The sequence below is a fragment of the Protomyctophum parallelum genome, assembly GCF_964188405.1.
Source record: "Protomyctophum parallelum genome assembly, chromosome: 15".
NCBI classification, from domain to species: domain Eukaryota; kingdom Metazoa; phylum Chordata; class Actinopteri; order Myctophiformes; family Myctophidae; genus Protomyctophum; species Protomyctophum parallelum.
The window spans coordinates 980,537-1,000,000 of NC_139710.1; the positions used below are offsets into that span (position 1 = coordinate 980,537).

Here is a 19,464-nt window from a genome sequence, read left to right on the forward strand (position 1 = left end):
CATGTGTGGCTACAAAATGACCAAAGGACATGCGTGTAAAGTGAATATTTTGGCCGGGACGGCAATTTGTTTGGTAAATTTTCAAGGAAAGATTTTCTGTTTGTACACTCTAGTGAAAGAAGCCCTGCACTCTAAGTTGGCACTAATTAGGCGAAACGGCCTGCGATTGAACTGAGATTTCGGAAAAACCGTTTAACGTATTCGAATACGGTTTGAACCACGAAAAAGTCCAGAGTCGTGTGAGCTTTCTAAAGTTTAAATCACGTTTCTACGACAAAGTATGCCAGAGTAATGAGGCTGCAAAAGTGAGGTTGATTTAGAGATCAATCCCATACATTGTCAATGGGAGGAAAAAACTATAAATAAAGTTAAATATTTTAAAAAGTATAAACTTTTTCAAAACAACTTTTTCACCAATTAAAGTTCAAAGATAGATGAACATTATAAAGTTTGAATGAAGTTTCAAAGTGAAAGTATGACGGAGTAATAAGAGCTCAAAAAAGTTAACTGTGAAAAATGGGACCTTTCTTCCATCGACTCTCACTATAAAGAATGTAAAAAAAAAGTTAAAAAGTATAAAAAGTATAAAAAGTATAAAACTTTGTAAAAAAAAAAAAACAAGCATAAATAACTGCAAAGAGCTGAACAGTTTGAAGTTTGAACTACATTTCTAGCATAAAGTATGTGGAAGTAGTTACGTGACAAAAAAAGTGGCGGAAATTGGAATAAAGAAGTATAAATAAATAAATAAATATAAACTGGCAGTAACAATTGTGTGCTCGCTGAGGCGAGCCCACAATAAATGTTCGCATTTTGAAGCTGGTGTCCTGTCGGTCCATTACATGTTACACTTAATTACCCCTAGACTAATTGTGTCGTAACATATTGGGGGCTCGTCCGAACAAAAACAGTGTTAAGTCAGTTCGATTGTTTTTTGTTGTTTTTTTTTGTGCTGGTGGTGCGGGGGAGAGTTCGTTAAGTAAATCGCGTTGCTTGCATTACTTGAGTAAGAGCTTGGTGGCGGCATAGTATGGACTCTGATTTTCAGAGTGCTGCGGTCTTGGATGTGTTGACTTTTGAACAACTTGAACGGTGTACATACTGGGAGTTGTGGGCAGTGGCTAAACAGTACAACGTTCCTTTGCCTGAAGGTAACAGGAAGAAAGACGCAATTTTCGAGGCTGTGTCACAGCAGCTGTTATCACACAGCATTATCACTATGGCATCAGGAGCAGGTAAAGTCGGTGTGACCGACGCCTTAGTTGAGGCGGACGAAGGGGAGCCTGATCTGTCCTCAGCGGCGGGCCTCAGGGGTTCTGGGGAGGCACGGCCCCAGAGCTCGCACCTCGACTCGCAAGTAGAGGGGGGGAGTCCTCAGGACATAAGGGGGGCCATACGCCTTCGCGAAATGGAACTTGAAATCAAATTGGCCAAGCTGCGTATAGAGCAATGCAAATTGGCCCAGCAGGAAGGGGAGATGGAGAGAATTCGCTTAGGCCGGGCCTACCCTGACCTGTCGGCATCGGCGCCGGCTGCCCCCCCACATCTTGGTGACACGGTACCAAGAGGTTCGTCTGGTGGTTCCAGAGGAGAGTCGGCATTCGACGTAAGCAAGCAGATCGCTCTGGTGCCTAGTTTCAAAGAAGGTGAGATTGATGCGTTTTTCTGTGCTTTTGAGCGGATGGCTATAACGGTTAAGTGGCCAAAAGAAATGTGGGCCCTGTTGGTCCAAAGCAAATTGGTTGGAAAAGCCCAAGACATCTGCGCCAACCTCTCTGGGCAAGAGAGCTTGGATTATGATATTGTTAAAGCAGCTATACTTAGCGGATTTGAGCTCGTTCCTGAAGCATACAGGCAACATTTTAGGTCCGCTGATAAAGCTCTTACTCAATCATATGTAGAATGTGCACGTGAGAAAGCGACACTCTTCAAAAAATGGTGCAAAGCAAGCAATGCGACTACTTTCGAGCAGTTGGGTGAAATGATTTTACTGGAGGAATTCAAGTGTTGCCTACCAGAGAGCATTGTCATTTATCTAAACGAACGTAAAGTGAACTCGATTGCAGAAGCTTCCATTTGCGCAGATGAGTTTGAGTTGGCACACCGTTCGGTTGTCTCTCCTGGCCGTGATTTTGGCCCTGGTGCGGGGAGAGCGGCTAAGGCTAAGCAGTGTGACAAGCAAGTGTCGGCAAAAAGTGTTTCACATTCTGGTAATGATAAGGGATCTGGCGGGGCACGGGAATGTTATTATTGCCACGAAAAAGGGCATATGATTGCTTCTTGCCCTGCGCTCGTACGTAAAAATAATCAGAGCTCTGGGGAGCCTGCTTAAAGCTCATTTTGATTCGGCGGTGTAGCCTTTTGTTTTGACATGGCTCGTTTGCTAGCGACGTGCCTTGTGCGGCTACATGGGAGGCTACACTGATGTGCATTTGTATATATATATATTTTTTTTTCGTTAGAAATGTTTTGTAAGTTCTCGTAAAATTGCAGGATCCATATATTTTTCGGTTCGATAGGCCTATACCTTTTATTTTGGTTAGCTCCTGTCAACTGTTCCGTTGGAGGGGCGGCGCACTTGACAGGGGAGAGATTGCATTTGTTTGTTCCCCTTTTTCAGTGGTTGTGTTCAACCAACTCGTTAAAACATCCTTTCTTTTGCGCTCCGAAAGGATTGGGCTATAAAGTAGTGTTTCAGAGTCTCTGTAGTTTAATCATTGTGTGGGATGCTGGCCTGTTTTTTGAAACTGTAGTTCTAACGTGAGACAGGTTATTTATTTAATAACCTTACGGACCGATCTGAACAAGTTTCGTTCGTTGTAAAACTTATTCTAACGTGAGACAGGTTATTTGATAACCTTACGTACCGATCTGAAAACATTTTATTGGTGGTGAAATTAATTCTAAAATGAGAAGGGTTATGTGTTAACCCAACGTACTAAAATGGGTTGGTTTTAGATGTCGACTGTGGCCAAGCATCCGTCCACACATGAATAAATGAGGTAAAACGGGTTCTATATTGTCTCCATTTAATTGATTTTAAGGTGCTCAGGTTTTTTTTTCTAAATGTGTTTTTTGTTGCATTTTTCAAGCGCTATGTAAGCTATAGTTTATTGGTCATTTCGTATTCTTCTTAGGTGTAATGTTGCAAGAGTCCTCTACAGGTTTCTTTTAAATTATATTTGCAGCTGGGGTTGCGTGCCCATAACTATAGGTAGCCTATTAGGAAAGATGTTTGGTCAAAAATGTGTTTTGTGGTTTGAAATTAATCATATGGTCATAAATGAGAAGGAAGTTCTGGCTAGTCCTTATATTTCCGACGTACTAAGCGGGCCGCTGATGTTTGTTCTACTTTTGCCACTCTGTTTTGCTTTTCACTTGCCTTAGGGCTGTTTGTGGTTTGTTTTTTTTGAAAATTCTGAGCATATCAAATGAGATGGTGTTAGGAAAGTTCTGGATGTCCCATAACCTTCCTCTGGGTTGGGGGGTGTGATGATCTGGGATCATTATAGTGTATGGTTGGGATTATATATATGAGTATCTATCAGAAGTTCTCATATTGTTCTCGACTACACAGTACTAGGGTGGGGGGGAGTGGTTGCCTGTGTGTTTTCCCTAATCCTCCGCAGGTGGACTGATTGATGATTGACACCTGAAGCTGGCCCGTCTGTCAGGGAGTGATCGGCCCTGACTGGCTGTCGGTCTAGAGTGGGAGTGCTCCTGATCACGGCTCTCCCTACTCACCTACTATATGAGTCAGTCTGTTCCTGGAAGGCGCTGGGGAGACAGGCCGGAATCCTCTCTCTCCCAGCCGCCACACTGACTGTGGACTTTTGCTTATAATTATTCCTTAGTTTATTCCCTTCGGAAAGGAATTCGTTTGTTTTCAGTTGTAGTGTTCATTTGTGTCTGTTTGCTAGGTATTTTCTTTTGATTTTGACCTATATTCTGTAAAACATTCGTTAATTCGTTATTTAATTAATCTCTATATAAATAAATGTTCGCATTTTGAAGCTGGTGTCCTGTCGGTCCATTACATGTTACACTTAATTACCCCTAGACTAATTGTGTCGTAACAGATGATCATATCTATAGAAAAGTGTCTCTTACCAAGCAAATATATCAGGCCATTGTGTTGTGTTGGATCATGTCCAGCAGTCAAGAAATGTTCAGTTGTTAGTTCGGGGGTAGAACGTTGTCTGGGAAGAGGGAGACATTCAGCCGCCCCATGGGACACAAACTTGGGGCTGGTGAGGGGAGGCATTCAGCCGCCCCGTGGGCCAGATATTTGGGTTGGTGATGGGAGGTTACCTCAGGCGGACGGCCTGGAGGCTGGGTAGGAGCGGGACTGGCCGCCCCAGTCAGGAACGACAGACGCAGGTGCAGGTGGTGACCAGGTGGTTGGGTCCACCCAGGGGACTGCAGCCGTCGACGCGACCACTCTGGCGGGCGACCGCTGTAGGGGAGCCAGACTGGAAACCGCCAACGCTGGCGAGGCCGTACTGGAGGGTCTGTAGGATACCTGGAGGAGTGGGGCCACAAGGGAGACCGGTGCTTTCGGCGGGGCCGCACCGGAGGTCGCTGATGCAGGTAGGACCGGGCAGGAAGTAGTGCGGCAGGTTGGCTTGGCTCAGAAGGCGGATCTGCTGCATCCTGTGCATGTGGACCTGTAGTGGCTGTGGGCCCCCGGACTGGAGGCTCTAGAAGGGGTACTAGGCAAGGCGATGACCACGCCGGACTGGATGGTGTTGGACACGCTGGATTGGGGGGCGTTGGACACGCCGGCCCTGGAGGCGATGCGCACGGCGGGTCTGGAGGCGATGCGCACGCCGGGGCTGGAGGCGATGCGCACGCCGGGTCTGGAGGCGATGCGCACGGCTGGGCTGGAGGCGATGCGCACGGCTGGGCTGGAGGCGATGCGCACGGCTGGGCTGGGGGCGATGCGCACGGCTGGGCTGGAGGCGATGCGCACGGCTGGGCTGGAGGCGATGCGCACGGCTGGGCTGGGGGCGATGCGCACGGCTGGGCTGGAGGCGATGCGCACGCCGGGTCTGGAGGCGGTGCGCACGCCGGGTCTGGAGGCGATGCACACGCCGGGTCTGGAGGCGCCGAGGCTGGAGGCGATGCGTACGCCGGGTCTGGAGGCGGTGCGCACGCCGGGTCTGGAGGCGATGCACACGCCGGCCCTGGAGGCGGTGCGCACGCCGGGTCTGGAGGCGATGCGCACGCCGGGTCTGGAGGCGGTGCGCACGCCGGGTCTGGAGGCGCCGAGGCTGGAGGCGATGCGTACGCCGGGTCTGGAGGCGCCGAGGCTGGAGGCGGTGCGTACGCCGGGTCTGGAGGCGCCGAGGCTGGAGAGGCTGGAACAGGTGGAGGACTAAGCAGATTGAATGGTATGAATGGCTGTGAGTAAGCTGGGCTTGACTGGGGAGGAATTTGTTGTGAATGCACCACCTGAACTGGTGGGCATACGACCATTATCTGCTTCTGTGCAGTTACGTGGTACTCCTGGGGAGGTACTCCCCCTTGTTCTCCATGTTGGAGAAGGTCACACATTAGCCATGTGCTGATGTGTTTTAACAGTGTTCGGATTTTCCCGTCTTTCCCTTCAAGCTCCTTCATTCTGGTCTTCATTAGTTCCAATTGATGGTTGTCCTCAATCTCAGCTCTCCTTATGGATTCTACCATGGTGGGTAGGTCCTCTTTAGGATAGGCTTGGGGCCCGTAGCATTGTGCTCCATTAGCCCATGTTAAAGGACCTGATGTCACCCTTGAGTAGTCAGCACAATCCGCTCGAAGGACCATAATAAAGTTTGTTGTTCAGTGAACTTGCTGACCACCCAAAAATGTTCAAATTAAAGAGACATGACATTGACTTGTTTCCAGTTGATATTCAGGGTATTTATTTCCACATATCCAGACACCATGGTTCTGACAAAACAGGAGAAAAGAATGGAGCATATCAATACTCAGAATTTAAACGGTAAAGTGGTATTGCAATACATCAATTAAACTCAGAACATATAACTCAAAGCATAAATAATACGATCAATAAACAAGAGCTTACATTTGTCAGTGACGCATGGCTGGTCTGGAGTGGAGAGCTGTGTGTGAACTGTGTGTGGAGTGAGTGTGAGTGTTTGTAGTGGAGCACACCTGAGCTGACAATGGCAATCAACCCAGAGTGCTGATGGCAGACACCTGTGGGTGATTGGTGCAGTGGTGGAAGGGGAGTTGTGAAGGGTTTTGTCCACCAGAGGCTGCCATTTGGATTGCAAGCAGATAATTCACAACACCTAGGCTTGTTTCATTTTCTAAAGTAGCGTTCCTTGTCGAGTGGCAACAAGGATCTGTGCCTGTGATGTGGCAATCCATGACGCCTACTTTTAAATTAGTAGTATTTTAAAGCATCTGCGTTTGAAAACCCAACACCCCACTGTTTATTCCGGTTGGGAGAACTCTGAACTTTACCCCATAGCTCCACCCCCCAGCTATATTGACGCCCCTGATGACACAACGCCATGTGTATGTATCAACACTGGTACTGCCGACGAACGTACACTTACCTTCACATGTCAGAGTTAAAGGTGTCCATTTCCCAGCCACACACCTCACATAGGCACGTCCTCCGTTCATAGTATATCCCACTATGCACTCGTACAGCACCGTCTCTCTGGGTGCGTACCTGGTCTTCATCCGGCTGATCATGATGCTGTTCGAACGGTAGACCTCTGGAGGGTCACAGTGCGTGGAGAGAGCTGTGGAGAGATGTGTATTTTTATTGTGTATTATTTGAACGTCTCATTACTAAATCGCCGCTACCTCGCGGTTACGCCTCTGATGACTTTTAACCCATTCTGGACGGGAACCCCTTTTTGGTGTTTTAAACATGAAAAATAGCAGTTCAAGCTCATAGCAGCCGCGCTATGAGCTTGTAGATCTGCTATTTTTGAAGAATCTTGAAAATGTATAGTGCAAATCTTTGAATATATATTCTTTCACAGTGAACGTTTTTAACTCAAATCTTTGCTTCTGGGGGGGGGGGGTCCCTGGAACAACATATTTTCACATGGGTTCAGCGGCTAATTAGAAAAATGTTTTTTTTTTTCTTCAGAAAACAGATTTAGAAGGCATTTGTAGAATCGTCCTCAGATCTAAATGGGTTAAAAAGACAGTAGCCATTTTAGCTTTAGTCGATTTCACTTCCGGTTAATTTCGCAGTGAATTTTGGGGTCTTATAAAATACAGGGTAGGTATCTATCTGGCTGTACATTTTCATGACGGCTATTGCAGCTGTTTGTTGTTTGTAAAAACTATAAGATGTTTTACGTTAGTTCACTTACGCTGAACTTCTAGAGAGTGTTTTGATGACCTCTGGGATCCATGTGTGTTTTTCACCAGACAGAAGTACTGTCCAGAGTCTCCAGGAGACACATTGTTCTTCACCAGCTGAGGACCAGTGGAGATGGATCTGCGGTCTTTGTACCAGGTGTAGGTGTCTACTGGTGGCTTGGCTTCACTGCTGCAGGTCAGAGTCACTGTGCTGCCCTCAACAACGCCTCCTGGTGGACTCACTGATACTGAGGTCTTTTCTGGAGGGTCTGTGGAGGAATAAACATTGATGCACTCAATTATAGCACTGTGCTGTGTATACAGCATTTTACACCAATATCAATAACAATAATTCATGTGTAACATTACATCAACTTAGGTTAAAATAATAACACTAATGTAATTATTTTAGACACTAATGTAATCTAAAAACACTTGATGATGATATTTATGTTCATGCATAGCCAATACACACACACACACACACGCACGAACATCATTAATATAATTAGATTGTAATTCAATTAAAAACTCACAGTGGACATCAACAGTGACTGGAGGTGAATCGGCTGTAGCGATGTCGTTAAATGCCTCACAGTGGTATGTTCCACTGTCACTGGGCTGGACGTTAGAGATGCTCATTGTGTTCTTCTGTGCCACGACCGTGTTGTCTTTGAAAAGGATGTAGCTCTGGATTGGTGGATGTGACCCACTGGCGCTGCAGGTCAGAGTGACTGAGCTTCCTTTGACAACATCTCCTGGTGGATCTACGGCCAAAAGGACATTCTTGGGACCATCTGTTGGAGAAAGATGTATGTCTGTTTTACAGTCCTCCTTATCAGTTGTTTATGTTGTTTACGTGCTTCCTTGGCCCGGACCAACCACTGAGATCTCTGAGAAACTAGACATATAATTCACCTGCAACACTGTCTACTCACTCGGCAGTAAACAAACCGACACACAGTATAAATGTGTACAGGCTATCTGAACATTCATAAAGTGACAATGTAATGATTCTAAAGACCAAATTGTCAAACTTTACCTAAGAAAGAGGCAAACATTGTGAAAATAGGCGATCTACAAACTCACAATGCCTCGCACTGCTTGCAGGTGGGGGGTTGAACTATTGTAGATTGTGAGGCTGGGGGGTGTATACTATTGTAGATTGTCAGGTTGGGTGGGTTGAACTATTGTAGATTATGTTTTAACACATCTTTATACATCTTAAATAATTATTATTACTTATCATCAGACATCACATGAGCCAATCGAATCATCACAAATGTCATTCACTTTTCTGCCCTCACTTTTATCCTCAATATTGCTCAGCCAATCAAATCATCGCTATGGGATGATCAGTCAATCATCAACCAATGTTTGTGTTCACACAAAACTTGTATTCTCTAGTGTAGTGGTAGTTTACCTTGTGTAGTAGACAGCTTAGTGGTAGGTGTTGTAGTTGTTACTGTAAAAAAGGAAAACAACAGTCAGGCCTACAGCGCTACCGCAAAAGAAAAGAGTCCGAGTCGGACTTGTGCGGCCCTCTTGTGCGGCCCCCTTCCTCTCCTCTATCTCATCTGCATTCAACCAACACTGCCCGCTCTCATCCAGGCCAGCTCGCTCATGTCCACCGGCTCCCTGGCTATCTGAAACTCTCAGATCTGAACGAACACCTCTAAGGGCAGCCGAAAGAAAGACGAAGCTACCAGATGACCTTTCACACTTTCACTCACTCCTCTCTCCTCACTCACTAACCACTGCTAAAACCTCTTTCTACCACACCAAAATCCAATCCTGTAGTTCTAACCCAAGGAAGCTCTTCTCCACTTTCACCTCCCTCCTTAAACCCCCTCCCCCCACTCAACCTTCATCCCTCACTGCTGATGTTTTTGTCAACTACTTCGAGAAGAAGGTTGATGATATCAGCAGCTCCTTTCCTCCCCTCCCACATAAAGTGGCATCTGACTCAACCAACACCAACACCAACCCCAACATACCATGCATGTCCTCCTTCTCTCCTCTTTCCCCAGACGAGGTTCTACAACTAGTAACATCCTCTAGACCTACCACTTGCCCTCTTGACCCTGTCCCGTCTCCAATCTTCCAGACCATCGCACCTGATCTGCTCCCCTTCATCACCTCCATCATCAACACCTCAGTAACCTCAGGCTGCGTCCCATCTGCCCTCAAGTCAGCCAGAGTAACACCACTCCTCAAAAAACCAACCCTTGACCCCTCAGATGTCAAGAACTACAGACCGGTATCACTTTCATTTATTTCTAAAACCATTGAACGTGTCGTCTCCAACCAGCTCTCTCTCCATCTCTCACAGAACAACCTGCTGGATCCCAACCAGTCCGGATTCAAGAAGGCCCACTCCACAGAAACTGCCCTGCTGGCAGTCACAGAAGCACTACATGCTGGCCAAGCTGCTTCCCACTCTGCAGTACTGATTCTCCTAGACCTATCAGCAGCATTTGACACAGTGAACCACCAGCTGCTCCTAGACACCCTAGCGGAGCTAGGCATCGGTGGGACGGCACTAAGAAAGGTCTGTTATCATCCCCCCGAACCCTCCAAACTGGGGTCCGACAGGGATCTGTACTTGGTCCCCTCCTTTTCTCACTGTACACTAAATCCCTTGGCACTATCATCTCTGCTCACAATATATCCTATCACTGCTACGCCGATGACACACAACTGTTCCTATCCTTCCCCCCCTCTGCCACTCAGGTGGAAGAGCGCATCACTGCATGCCTGGCTGACATCTCACAGTGGATGTCCTCCAACCACCTCAAGCTGAACCCAGACAAGACTGAGCTTCTCTTCTTCCCAGCTAAGTCCTGCCCTATGCGGGAGCTAACTATTTCCGTAGACAACGCCCTGGTAACGTCTGTCCCAACAGCCAGGAATCTTGGTGTTGTCCTGGACAGTCAGCTCTCGTTCAAAGCTCACATCACAGCTGTCACTCGATCATGTAGGTTCACACTCTATAACATACGACGAATTAGACCGTTCCTCACCCAGGAATCAGCCCAACTCCTAATCCAGACAACAGTCTTGTCAAAACTCGACTATTGTAACTCCCTCCTTACTGGCCTACCAGCATGTGCACTTAAGCCTCTCCAGCTGATCCAAAATGCAGCAGCTCGCTTGGTCTTCAACCAGCCAAAATTCTCACATGTCTCCCCCCTGCTCCGCTCCCTCCACTGGCTCCCGGTCGCTGCCCGCACAGAATACAAAACTCTGATGCTGGCATTCAAAGCAACCAAAGGTATGGCTCCCCCATATCTTGCAAGTATGATTGAACCCTACAAACCCTCCCGCGCACTCAGATCAGCCAACGCAGGGAAACTGGAAGTACCCTCACTAAAAACGCCGGGACAACGCTCCACACGTCCCAAACTCTTCTCCCTTCTGGCTCCAAAACTGTGGAATGCACTTCCCATTGCAGTCAGAACTGCAGCATCACTCCCAATCTTCCGCCGTAGCCTGAAAACCCACCTTTTCAGACTCCATCATGGCCCATAGCACTTACACTTCGACAGTAATCTCCAAACCAAACTGTGCAACCTAAAAACCCATTGTAACAAGCTAAGAAACGGTGTAATTGCCATGACCAAATCTGCCAAATGTAACTTTATCAATGATAAAGCCGAGGAAATCAAAAACAATCCACGGGAGCTCTGGAAGTTACTAAACAACCAACTAGGCTGTGGTCAGAAACTAAAAACCAGGTTTACTAACATAAACATCAAATCGAATAACACCCTCATCACTGACAAGCTTGATGTAGCCAACCACCTGAACATCTTCTTTACAAACATTCCAAAAAAGCTGGTTAGCAAACTGCCCTCCCACTCTGGGCGTTTTGGTGTAGAGCACATCAAAGCCTTCTACAAAAACCTTGGTGTTTGGAAAGATGATTTCAAAATGGCAATGGTAACAACCGAGGAGGTACTTAAAAAACTGAGTGCCCTCCAACCCCACAAGGCCACTGGCCATGACAATATCCCCTCCAAATTTCTCAGAGACTCAGCCTTTTCCATAGCTCCAGTCATCACCCACATAGTTAACCTCTCCATCAAACAGGGACAGGTCCCACAAGATTTTAAACTGGCCAAAGTAACCCCCTTGTACAAAAAAGGGAGTAAATTAGAACCCGGCAACTACCGCCCTATTTCTATTCTAAGCTCCATCTCGAAAGTGATGGAAAAAATAGTCTATGAACAGGTTGAAAAGTATCTTGCCACTAATAAATTGCTGTACGAGTTCCAATCTGGTTTCAGAACATCCCACTCCACTGACACATGCCTCCTCTATTTGAGCGACCACATCAAACACGAGGTGGACGCTGGAAAATACTGCGGCATGGTCATGCTGGACCTCCAAAAGGCTTTTGACACTGTGAACCACTCCATACTGGTTAACAAGCTTAAAGCTATTGGTTTTGATAGCACATCAGTGAGCTGGATGCAATCCTACCTGGAGGGGAGAGAACAGATGGTGGAGGTGAACGGAACACTGTCCCCTCCCCTCCCAGTGAGCTGTGGCGTCCCACAAGGAAGCATACTAGGGCCTTTACTGTTCCTAATATATGTTAACGACATGACTTCAGCTTGTGACTGCAACTTGTTCCTGTTCGCAGATGACTCAGCACTGCTGGTCTCGGACAGCAACAAACTGCAGGTTGAAAAGACCCTCAGCTCTGAACTCGGTAGAATCTGCACCTGGCTAGCTGATAACAAACTATCCTTACACCTGGGAAAAACTGAATCCATCCTCTTCGGATCAAATAGTAATCTCAGCAAGGCAGATGGCTTCTTGGTTAGAGTGGGTGACAATATTATCACACGAAAAGATCAAATTACCTACCTAGGTTCCATCCTGGAGGCCAATCTTTCCGGTGATAAAATGGCCACCAACATAATCAAAAAAGTCAATCAAAGAACAAGATTCCTTTACAGGATCTCCTCACTGGTCAGCAAAAACACCTTGAAGACCTTAACAGGAGCCCTCGTACAAGGTTTCTTTGACTATGCATCCACCTCTTGGTACCACAGCACCTCAAAGGCCCTTAAAACAAGGCTCCAGACCTCCCAAAACAAACTGGTCAGGCTCCTACTTGGCCTCACCCCCCGAACCCACCTCACCCCTGCCCACTTTGACAGGCTGGGGTGGCTTAGGGTCGACGACAGAGTACAGCATCTTGCAATGGGTCTGGTCCACAAGATTCGATACACCACCAAGATACCCATGTACCTGTCTAAATACTTCCTTAATGTAAACGAAGTCCACACCCACAACACCAGAGGGAGTGCAACAAACCATGTACAACCCAGATTCGGCACAAACAAGGGACTAAATTATTTTCGCTCCTATGCCACCAAAATGTGGAACGCCCTACCAACAGTCATTAAGACATGTGAATCCCTTGACTCCTTCAAAACCGCTCTCAAAGGGCACCTACGGATGGCTGCAATTCGAAACTGGCCTCTGTAAAATCTGAATCCCCCCCCCCCCCGCCCCATTTCCCCTCAGTGTATATGTATCTTTTCCCTTTTTGCTTCCTATATGATGAATTCCTGTTCTGTTCTTTAGCTACATAGAGGTGTCTATTTGTATGTCTCTAAATGTTTTGATGAATTGAACAATGTGGACCCTGTTGTAAACAAGTGTAATGCTTAATTGGGTCGTCCACTCACAGTTAACAGTCTTTGTATTGAGTTTGTGCTTAAAATGTACTGTAAATTCTACAAACTGTTAATAAATATTTCAATCAATCAATCAAACCCTACCCCTTAGATAGCATTTCTGTTGGCTTAGATAGCATTTGACACAGACTTATAGCATGTTATGTAGACAGCACTATAATTGTATTGTATATAGTCATAGCACGCCATAGTACATATGCATAGCATAGTAGTAAATATGTATAGTTTATATGTATAGTGTATGTATAGTTTCATTATATAGATATTCCACTGTTACTTTCTTAGTTTACGCATGTTTCATGATAAATGTTTTTATGTGATGTATTCCCATGCTTTTGTTCTTGCTTAAATGTAAGTCGCTCTGGATTAAGAGCGTCTGCTAAATGCCTAAATTGTAAATTGTAAATTGTGGTTGCTAGGACCTAAAAGGTGGTTGCTAGGGTACAACAGGTTGTTGCTAGGGTACAACAGGTGGTTGCTAGGGCCTAAAAGGTGGTTGCTAGGGTACAACAGGTGGTTGCTAGGGTCTTAAAGCAGCTGTTAGGCTCCACTGTAGCTAAATGGCATTTCCCCATTGAAATGAATTAATGTGTGCGTGTGTGCGTGCGTGATGACAAGAGCGACCCTCACTTCACACGGGTGTGATTTTTTTAGGGTTAAACAGTGTTGCTAGGGCCTAATAGGTGGTTGCTAGGGCCTAACAGGTGTTTGGTAGGGCCTAACAGGTGGTTGCTAGGGCCTAACAGGTGGTTGCTAGGGCCTAACAGGTGGTTGCTAGGGCAAACAAATAATTACAAAGAATATAAACAACAAAAAATGTGTTGTAACCTGCCGTTTTTTTCTTTGTTTCTAATTCTTTGTTTGGCCCAAAACATTGTGTTTATTGTCATGATGTGTCACGACTCCAGTTGTCTTTGTCCGCGGCGTAAATGTCTTTACATAAATACTTTCTGAAAAGTCTATGAGGAAATTAATTGGCAAGTGTGGGGTTCCCATGGCAATCAATTGGCTGAGGCAGAGGCTGGAAATTGCCCAGGTGAGTGAGGGGATTTAGGCTGACAAGCTGAAAATGTGGCACAGTGCAACACGTTTTCAGCTTGTAGATCTGCTATTTTTTAATTGGAATCCTGAAAACTAACATTTTTATTTAATTTCAAATTAATGTAGTTTAGGCCTATACTTATGTTAACTTCATGGGTCATGTTTGGAACTGAAATCAATAATATATCAATATCCCAATGTTAACCTACGGGCCACAACACACACACACACACACACACACACACACACACACACTCTTTACCGCTCAGCTCACATGTTGGTGTGTTTTTTTCCACCCTAAAACATGTTCATCAGGAATTCTTATTATTAATAATAATATTATTATTATTATTATTATTATAAAAATGTATTAGAGTCAGTAAGAACATACAGTCAGTATTGAGTCAGTAATATGGAATATAGAGAATAAAGTAATTAAAAAGTAATGAATCAAATCATTGTGATGAACATTCAGTGGTCAACGTTACCTGGAACACATCTGGGGATGTCACAGAACTCAGCGGGTTTCTGTGGGTCAGTGGTGTAACACCATGGCTTCACGTCACCGCTTGGATTACGGCAGTAGTTGTTGTTCTCCAGACCGCTGATAAACACATGGAGGTAGACAGTAGGTAGGAAGTACACACAATATGCGCACACACACACACGCACATGCACACGCACACACACACACACACACACACGCACGCACGCACGCACGCACACGCACACACACACACACACACACACACACACACACACACACACACACACACACACACACACAGACAGACAGACAGACACACACAATGTTTAGCTGGGTGTTCTTACGCGTGTGGAAAGTTCTCGGGCGTTGTGATATGTCTGTGAGGTGTCTGGACCGACCAGCTCTGGCATCTTGTCCCAGAGGTCGTCTTGGTAACCGTCCCTCGGTAGTTCTGACCGCAGAGGGTGAAGCAGGACAGCTCTGGAACGATGGGCTCTGATGGAGAGGACAGGAAGTAGATGGATGGAGAGAGCAGAGGATTTAGTTAAAAACTGCGTGCGTGCGTGCGTGCGTGCGTGCGTGCGTGCGTGCGTGCGTGCGTGCGTGGTGATGAACATTCAGTGGTCAAGGTTTACCTGGCTGTGGAACACCAACACATTGTGGGATGTCACAGAACTCCCAGCCTTTCTGTGGGTCAGTGGTGAAACACCATGGCTTCACGCTAGCGCCTGGACTACGGCAGTAGTTGTTGTTCTCCAGACCGCTGATAAACACATGGAGGTAGACAGTAGGTAGGAAGTACACACAATATGCACACACACACACACACACACACACACACCTTTGTGCGTGCGTGTGTGTGTGTGTGTGTGTGTGTGTGTGTGTGTGTGTGTGTGTGTGTGTGTGTGTGTGTGTGTGTGTGTGCGTGCGTGTGTGTGTGTGTGTGTGTGTTCCCAACATTGGTTCGAACCATGCTGTAGTCCAGTAGATGTTTATTATTGTGGGCTCGCCACAGCGAGCACACACTAGTTATTGGCAGCCTATATTTGTGGGCTCGCCACAGCGAGCACACACTAGATATTGGCAGCCTATATTTATTGTGGGCTCGCCACAGCGAGCACACACTAGATATTGGCAGCCTATATTTGTGGGCTCGCCACAGCGAGCACACACTAGTTACTCTCAGTTTATATTTGTGGGCTCGCCACAGCGAGCACACACTAGATATTGGCAGCCTATATTTGTGGGCTCGCCACAGCGAGCACACACTAGATATTGGCAGCCTATATTTATTCTTATGTTTCTTTATTCCGCCGTTTTTTTTGGCACCTAACTACTTCCACATACTTTATGCTAGAAATTTAGTTCAAACTTCAAACTGTTCAGCTCTTTGCAGTTATTTATGCTCCAATTAGAATTTTTACAAAGTTTTATACTTTTTATACTTTTTAACTTTTTAACTTTTTTTTACATTCTTTATAGTGAGAGTCGATGGAAGAAAGGTCCCATTTTTCACAGTTAACTTTTTTGAGCTCTTATTACTCCGTCATACTTTCACTTTGAAACTTCATTCAAACTTTATAATGTTCATCTATCTTTGAACTTTAATTGGTGAAAAAGTTGTTTTGAAAAAGTTTATACTTTTTAAAATATTTAACTTTATTTATAGTTTTTTCCTCCCATTGACAATGTATGGGATTTATCTCTAAATCAACCTCACTTTTGCAGCCTCATTACTCTGGCATACTTTGTCGTAGAAACGTGATTTAAACTTTAGAAAGCTCACACGACTCTGGACTTTTTCGTGGTTCAAACCGTATTCGAATACGTTAAACGGTTTTTCCGAAATCGCAGTTCAATCGCAGGCCGTTTCGCCTAATTAGTGTCAAGTTAGAGTGCAGGGCTTCTTTCACTAGAGTGTGTGAACAGAAAATCTTTCCTTGAAAATCTACCAAACAAATTGCCGTCCCGGCCAAAATATTCACTTTACACGCATGTCCTTTGGTCATTTTGTAGCCACACATGTCCTCTTTCACACAATGTGACCACCAAAACACAGAGACATACAGAATGTGAACTACGGCCTTTTAAGTGACACAAATACAGTCAATCTGCTCATTGACCTCAATTGTAAAATCCTTACGAGGAAATTATCGCGATGACAATTCTTAACTCGCTCTTATAACCACATTTTCGATCGTACCAACACCACAATCGCACATGGTGTACCTCAATATCTCAGGCCACTCACAGCGAAAAAATTATTTGCATTCGACTTTTACTTTTTGCGATAGAGCAATTTGTTCGGGCATAGTTTCCCCCCATTCAGAACCATTGTAAATTAAGAGATCAAGTTGCGCGCCACTTGTTTGTCTTTTACACTTCCACAGCTGAGACATATAAGAGCTTAATTACAGGGCTGAAATTAAAGTTACAAGATCTCAATGAGTTGCTCTGCGATACCTTGTGGGCTTGTAGGTCTGCTATTTGTGCAATTGGATGGCCTTTACACAGCTCTCGCAAGAGCACGCACGCACGCATGCACGCACGCACACACACACCCTGTCTTCCTATTGGCTGGCCTTTACACAGCTCTCGCAAGTGCACGCACGCACGCACGCACGCACGCACACACACACACACACACACGTTTATAAAAAAATATTTTCAAAAAATTAAAAAAAAAATTAAAAAATTAAAAAAATTTAAAAAAAAATAAAAAAAATAAAAAAACTTAAAAAAAATAAAAAAATTAAAAAAATTAAAAAAAATTAAAAAAATTAAACAAAATTAAAAAAATGAAAAATATTTAAAAAAATGAAAAAAATGAAAAAAATGAAAAAAAATGAAAAAAATTAAAACTTAAAAATATTTTTTTTTCTTTTTTACTTAAAAAGAAAAAACTTAAATTTTTTAGATTTTTTTTTTTTTTTTTACATTTAAAGAAAAACTTTAAAAACACTTCTACAACTTCCACATACTTTATTCTGCTTAAACTATAGTTTTTACACATTTTCATACTTTTTTTAACTTTTACTTCAGCTTTAATGCATTTTCTACTTTTCTTTACAATATGCTACAGTCCCGAAATTTTGATTATAGATTTAGAACACCAATGGTAACACCATTACTCCGGTCCCCGAGTTTCAAACTTGACACGGCAATAACTTTATACAAAGCATTTTACGCGAGCCCACGCAGTTTCTACAGGAACTGCTTTCTAGTTATACTTCTTTATTCTTTATTCCACCCTTTTTTTTGGCACCTAACTACTTCCGCATACTTTATACTAGAAATTTAGTTCAAACTTCAAACTGTTCAGCTCTTTGCAGTTATTATTGCTCCAATTAGAATTTTTACAAAGTTTTATACTTTTTATACTTTTTAACTTTTTAACTTTTTTTTACATTCTTTATAGTGAGAGTCGATGGAAGAAAGGTCCCATTTTTCACAGTTAACTTTTTTGAGCTCTTATTACTCCGTCATACTTTCACTTTGAAACTTCATTCAAACTTTATAATGTTCATCTATCTTTGAACTTTAATTGGTGAAAAAGTTGTTTTGAAAAAGTTTATACTTTTTAAAATATTTAACTTTATTTATAGTTTTTTCCTCCCATCGACAATGTATGGGATTTATCTCTAAATCAACCTCACTTTTGCAGCCTCATTACTCTGGCATACTTTGTCGTAGAAACGTGATTTAAACTTTAGAAAGCTCACACGACTCTGGACTTTGTCGTGGTTCAAACCGTATTCGAATACGTTAAACGTTTTTTCCGAAATCGCAGTTCAATCGCAGGCCGTTTCGCCTAATTAGTGCCAACTTAGAGTGCAGGGCTTCTTTCACTAGAGTGTACAAACAGAAAATCTTTCCTTGAAAATTTACCAAACAAATTGCCGTCCCGGCCAAAATATTCACTTTACACGCATGTCCTTTGGTCATTTTGTAGCCACACATGTCCTCTTTCACACAATGTGACCACCAAAACACAGAGACATACAGAATGTGAACTACGGCCTTTTAAGTGACACAAATACAGTCAAGCTGCTCATTGACATCCATTGTAGAAATCTTACGAGGAAATTATCGCGATGACAATTCTTAACTCGCTCTTATAACCACATTTTCGATCGTACCAACACCACAATCGCACATGGTGTACCTCAATATCTCAGGCCACTCACAACGAAGAAATTATTTGCATTCGACTTTTACTTTTTGCGATAGAGCAATTTGTTCGGGCATAGTTTCCCCCCATTCAAGACCATTCAAGATCAAGACCTTCAAGTTGCGCGCCACTTGTTTGTCTTTTACACTTCCACAGCTGAGACATATAAGAGCTTAATTACAGGGCTGAAATTAAAGTTACAAGATCTCAATGAGTTGCTCTGCGATACCTTGTGGGCTTGTAGGTCTGCTATTTGTGCAATTGGATGGCCTTTACACAGCTCTCGCAAGAGCACGCACGCACGCACGCACGCACGCACGCACGCACGCACACACACACACGTTTATAAAAAAATATTTTCAAAAAAATAAAAAATAAATAAAAAAATTAAAAAAACTTAAAAAAAACTTAAAAAATTTAAAAGAATTAAAAAAAATTAAAAAAAATTAAAAAAATTTAAAAAAAATTAAAAAAAATTAAAAAAAATTAAAAAAAATTAAAAAAAATTAAAAAAAAAAAAAAAAATGAAAAAAATGGAAAAAATGGAAAAATTGAAAAAAATTGAAAAAAATGAAAAAAATTAAAACTTAGCATGTTAGCATTAGCATGATAGCATTAGCATGTTAGCATGATAGCATTAGCATGTTAGCATGTTAGCATTAGCATGTTGACATTAGCATGTTAGCATGTTAGCATGATAGCATTAGCATGTTAGCATG

At 43.8% G+C, this 19,464-nt stretch overlaps 1 protein-coding gene across 1 annotated transcript in view; it reads right to left on the reverse strand.

Annotated features, from left to right (window-relative positions):
- Positions 1–19,464, reverse strand: part of LOC310872691 (plasminogen-like) — a gene marked incomplete at its 3' end in the record, with an annotated part of 198,382 nt that overhangs the window by 45,746 nt on the left and 133,172 nt on the right. Inside the window, exons 3-9 of the mRNA XM_083784734.1 lie at positions 15,210–15,337; positions 14,919–15,069; positions 14,576–14,691; positions 8,756–8,797; positions 7,869–8,129; positions 7,344–7,601; positions 6,567–6,758 (exon numbers count right to left, since the gene is read on the reverse strand). Of these exons, the coding sequence (XP_083640860.1) occupies positions 6,567–6,758; positions 7,344–7,601; positions 7,869–8,129; positions 8,756–8,797; positions 14,576–14,691; positions 14,919–15,069; positions 15,210–15,337 (1,148 nt within the window). The remainder of the gene's footprint in view (positions 1–6,566; positions 6,759–7,343; positions 7,602–7,868; positions 8,130–8,755; positions 8,798–14,575; positions 14,692–14,918; positions 15,070–15,209; positions 15,338–19,464) is intronic.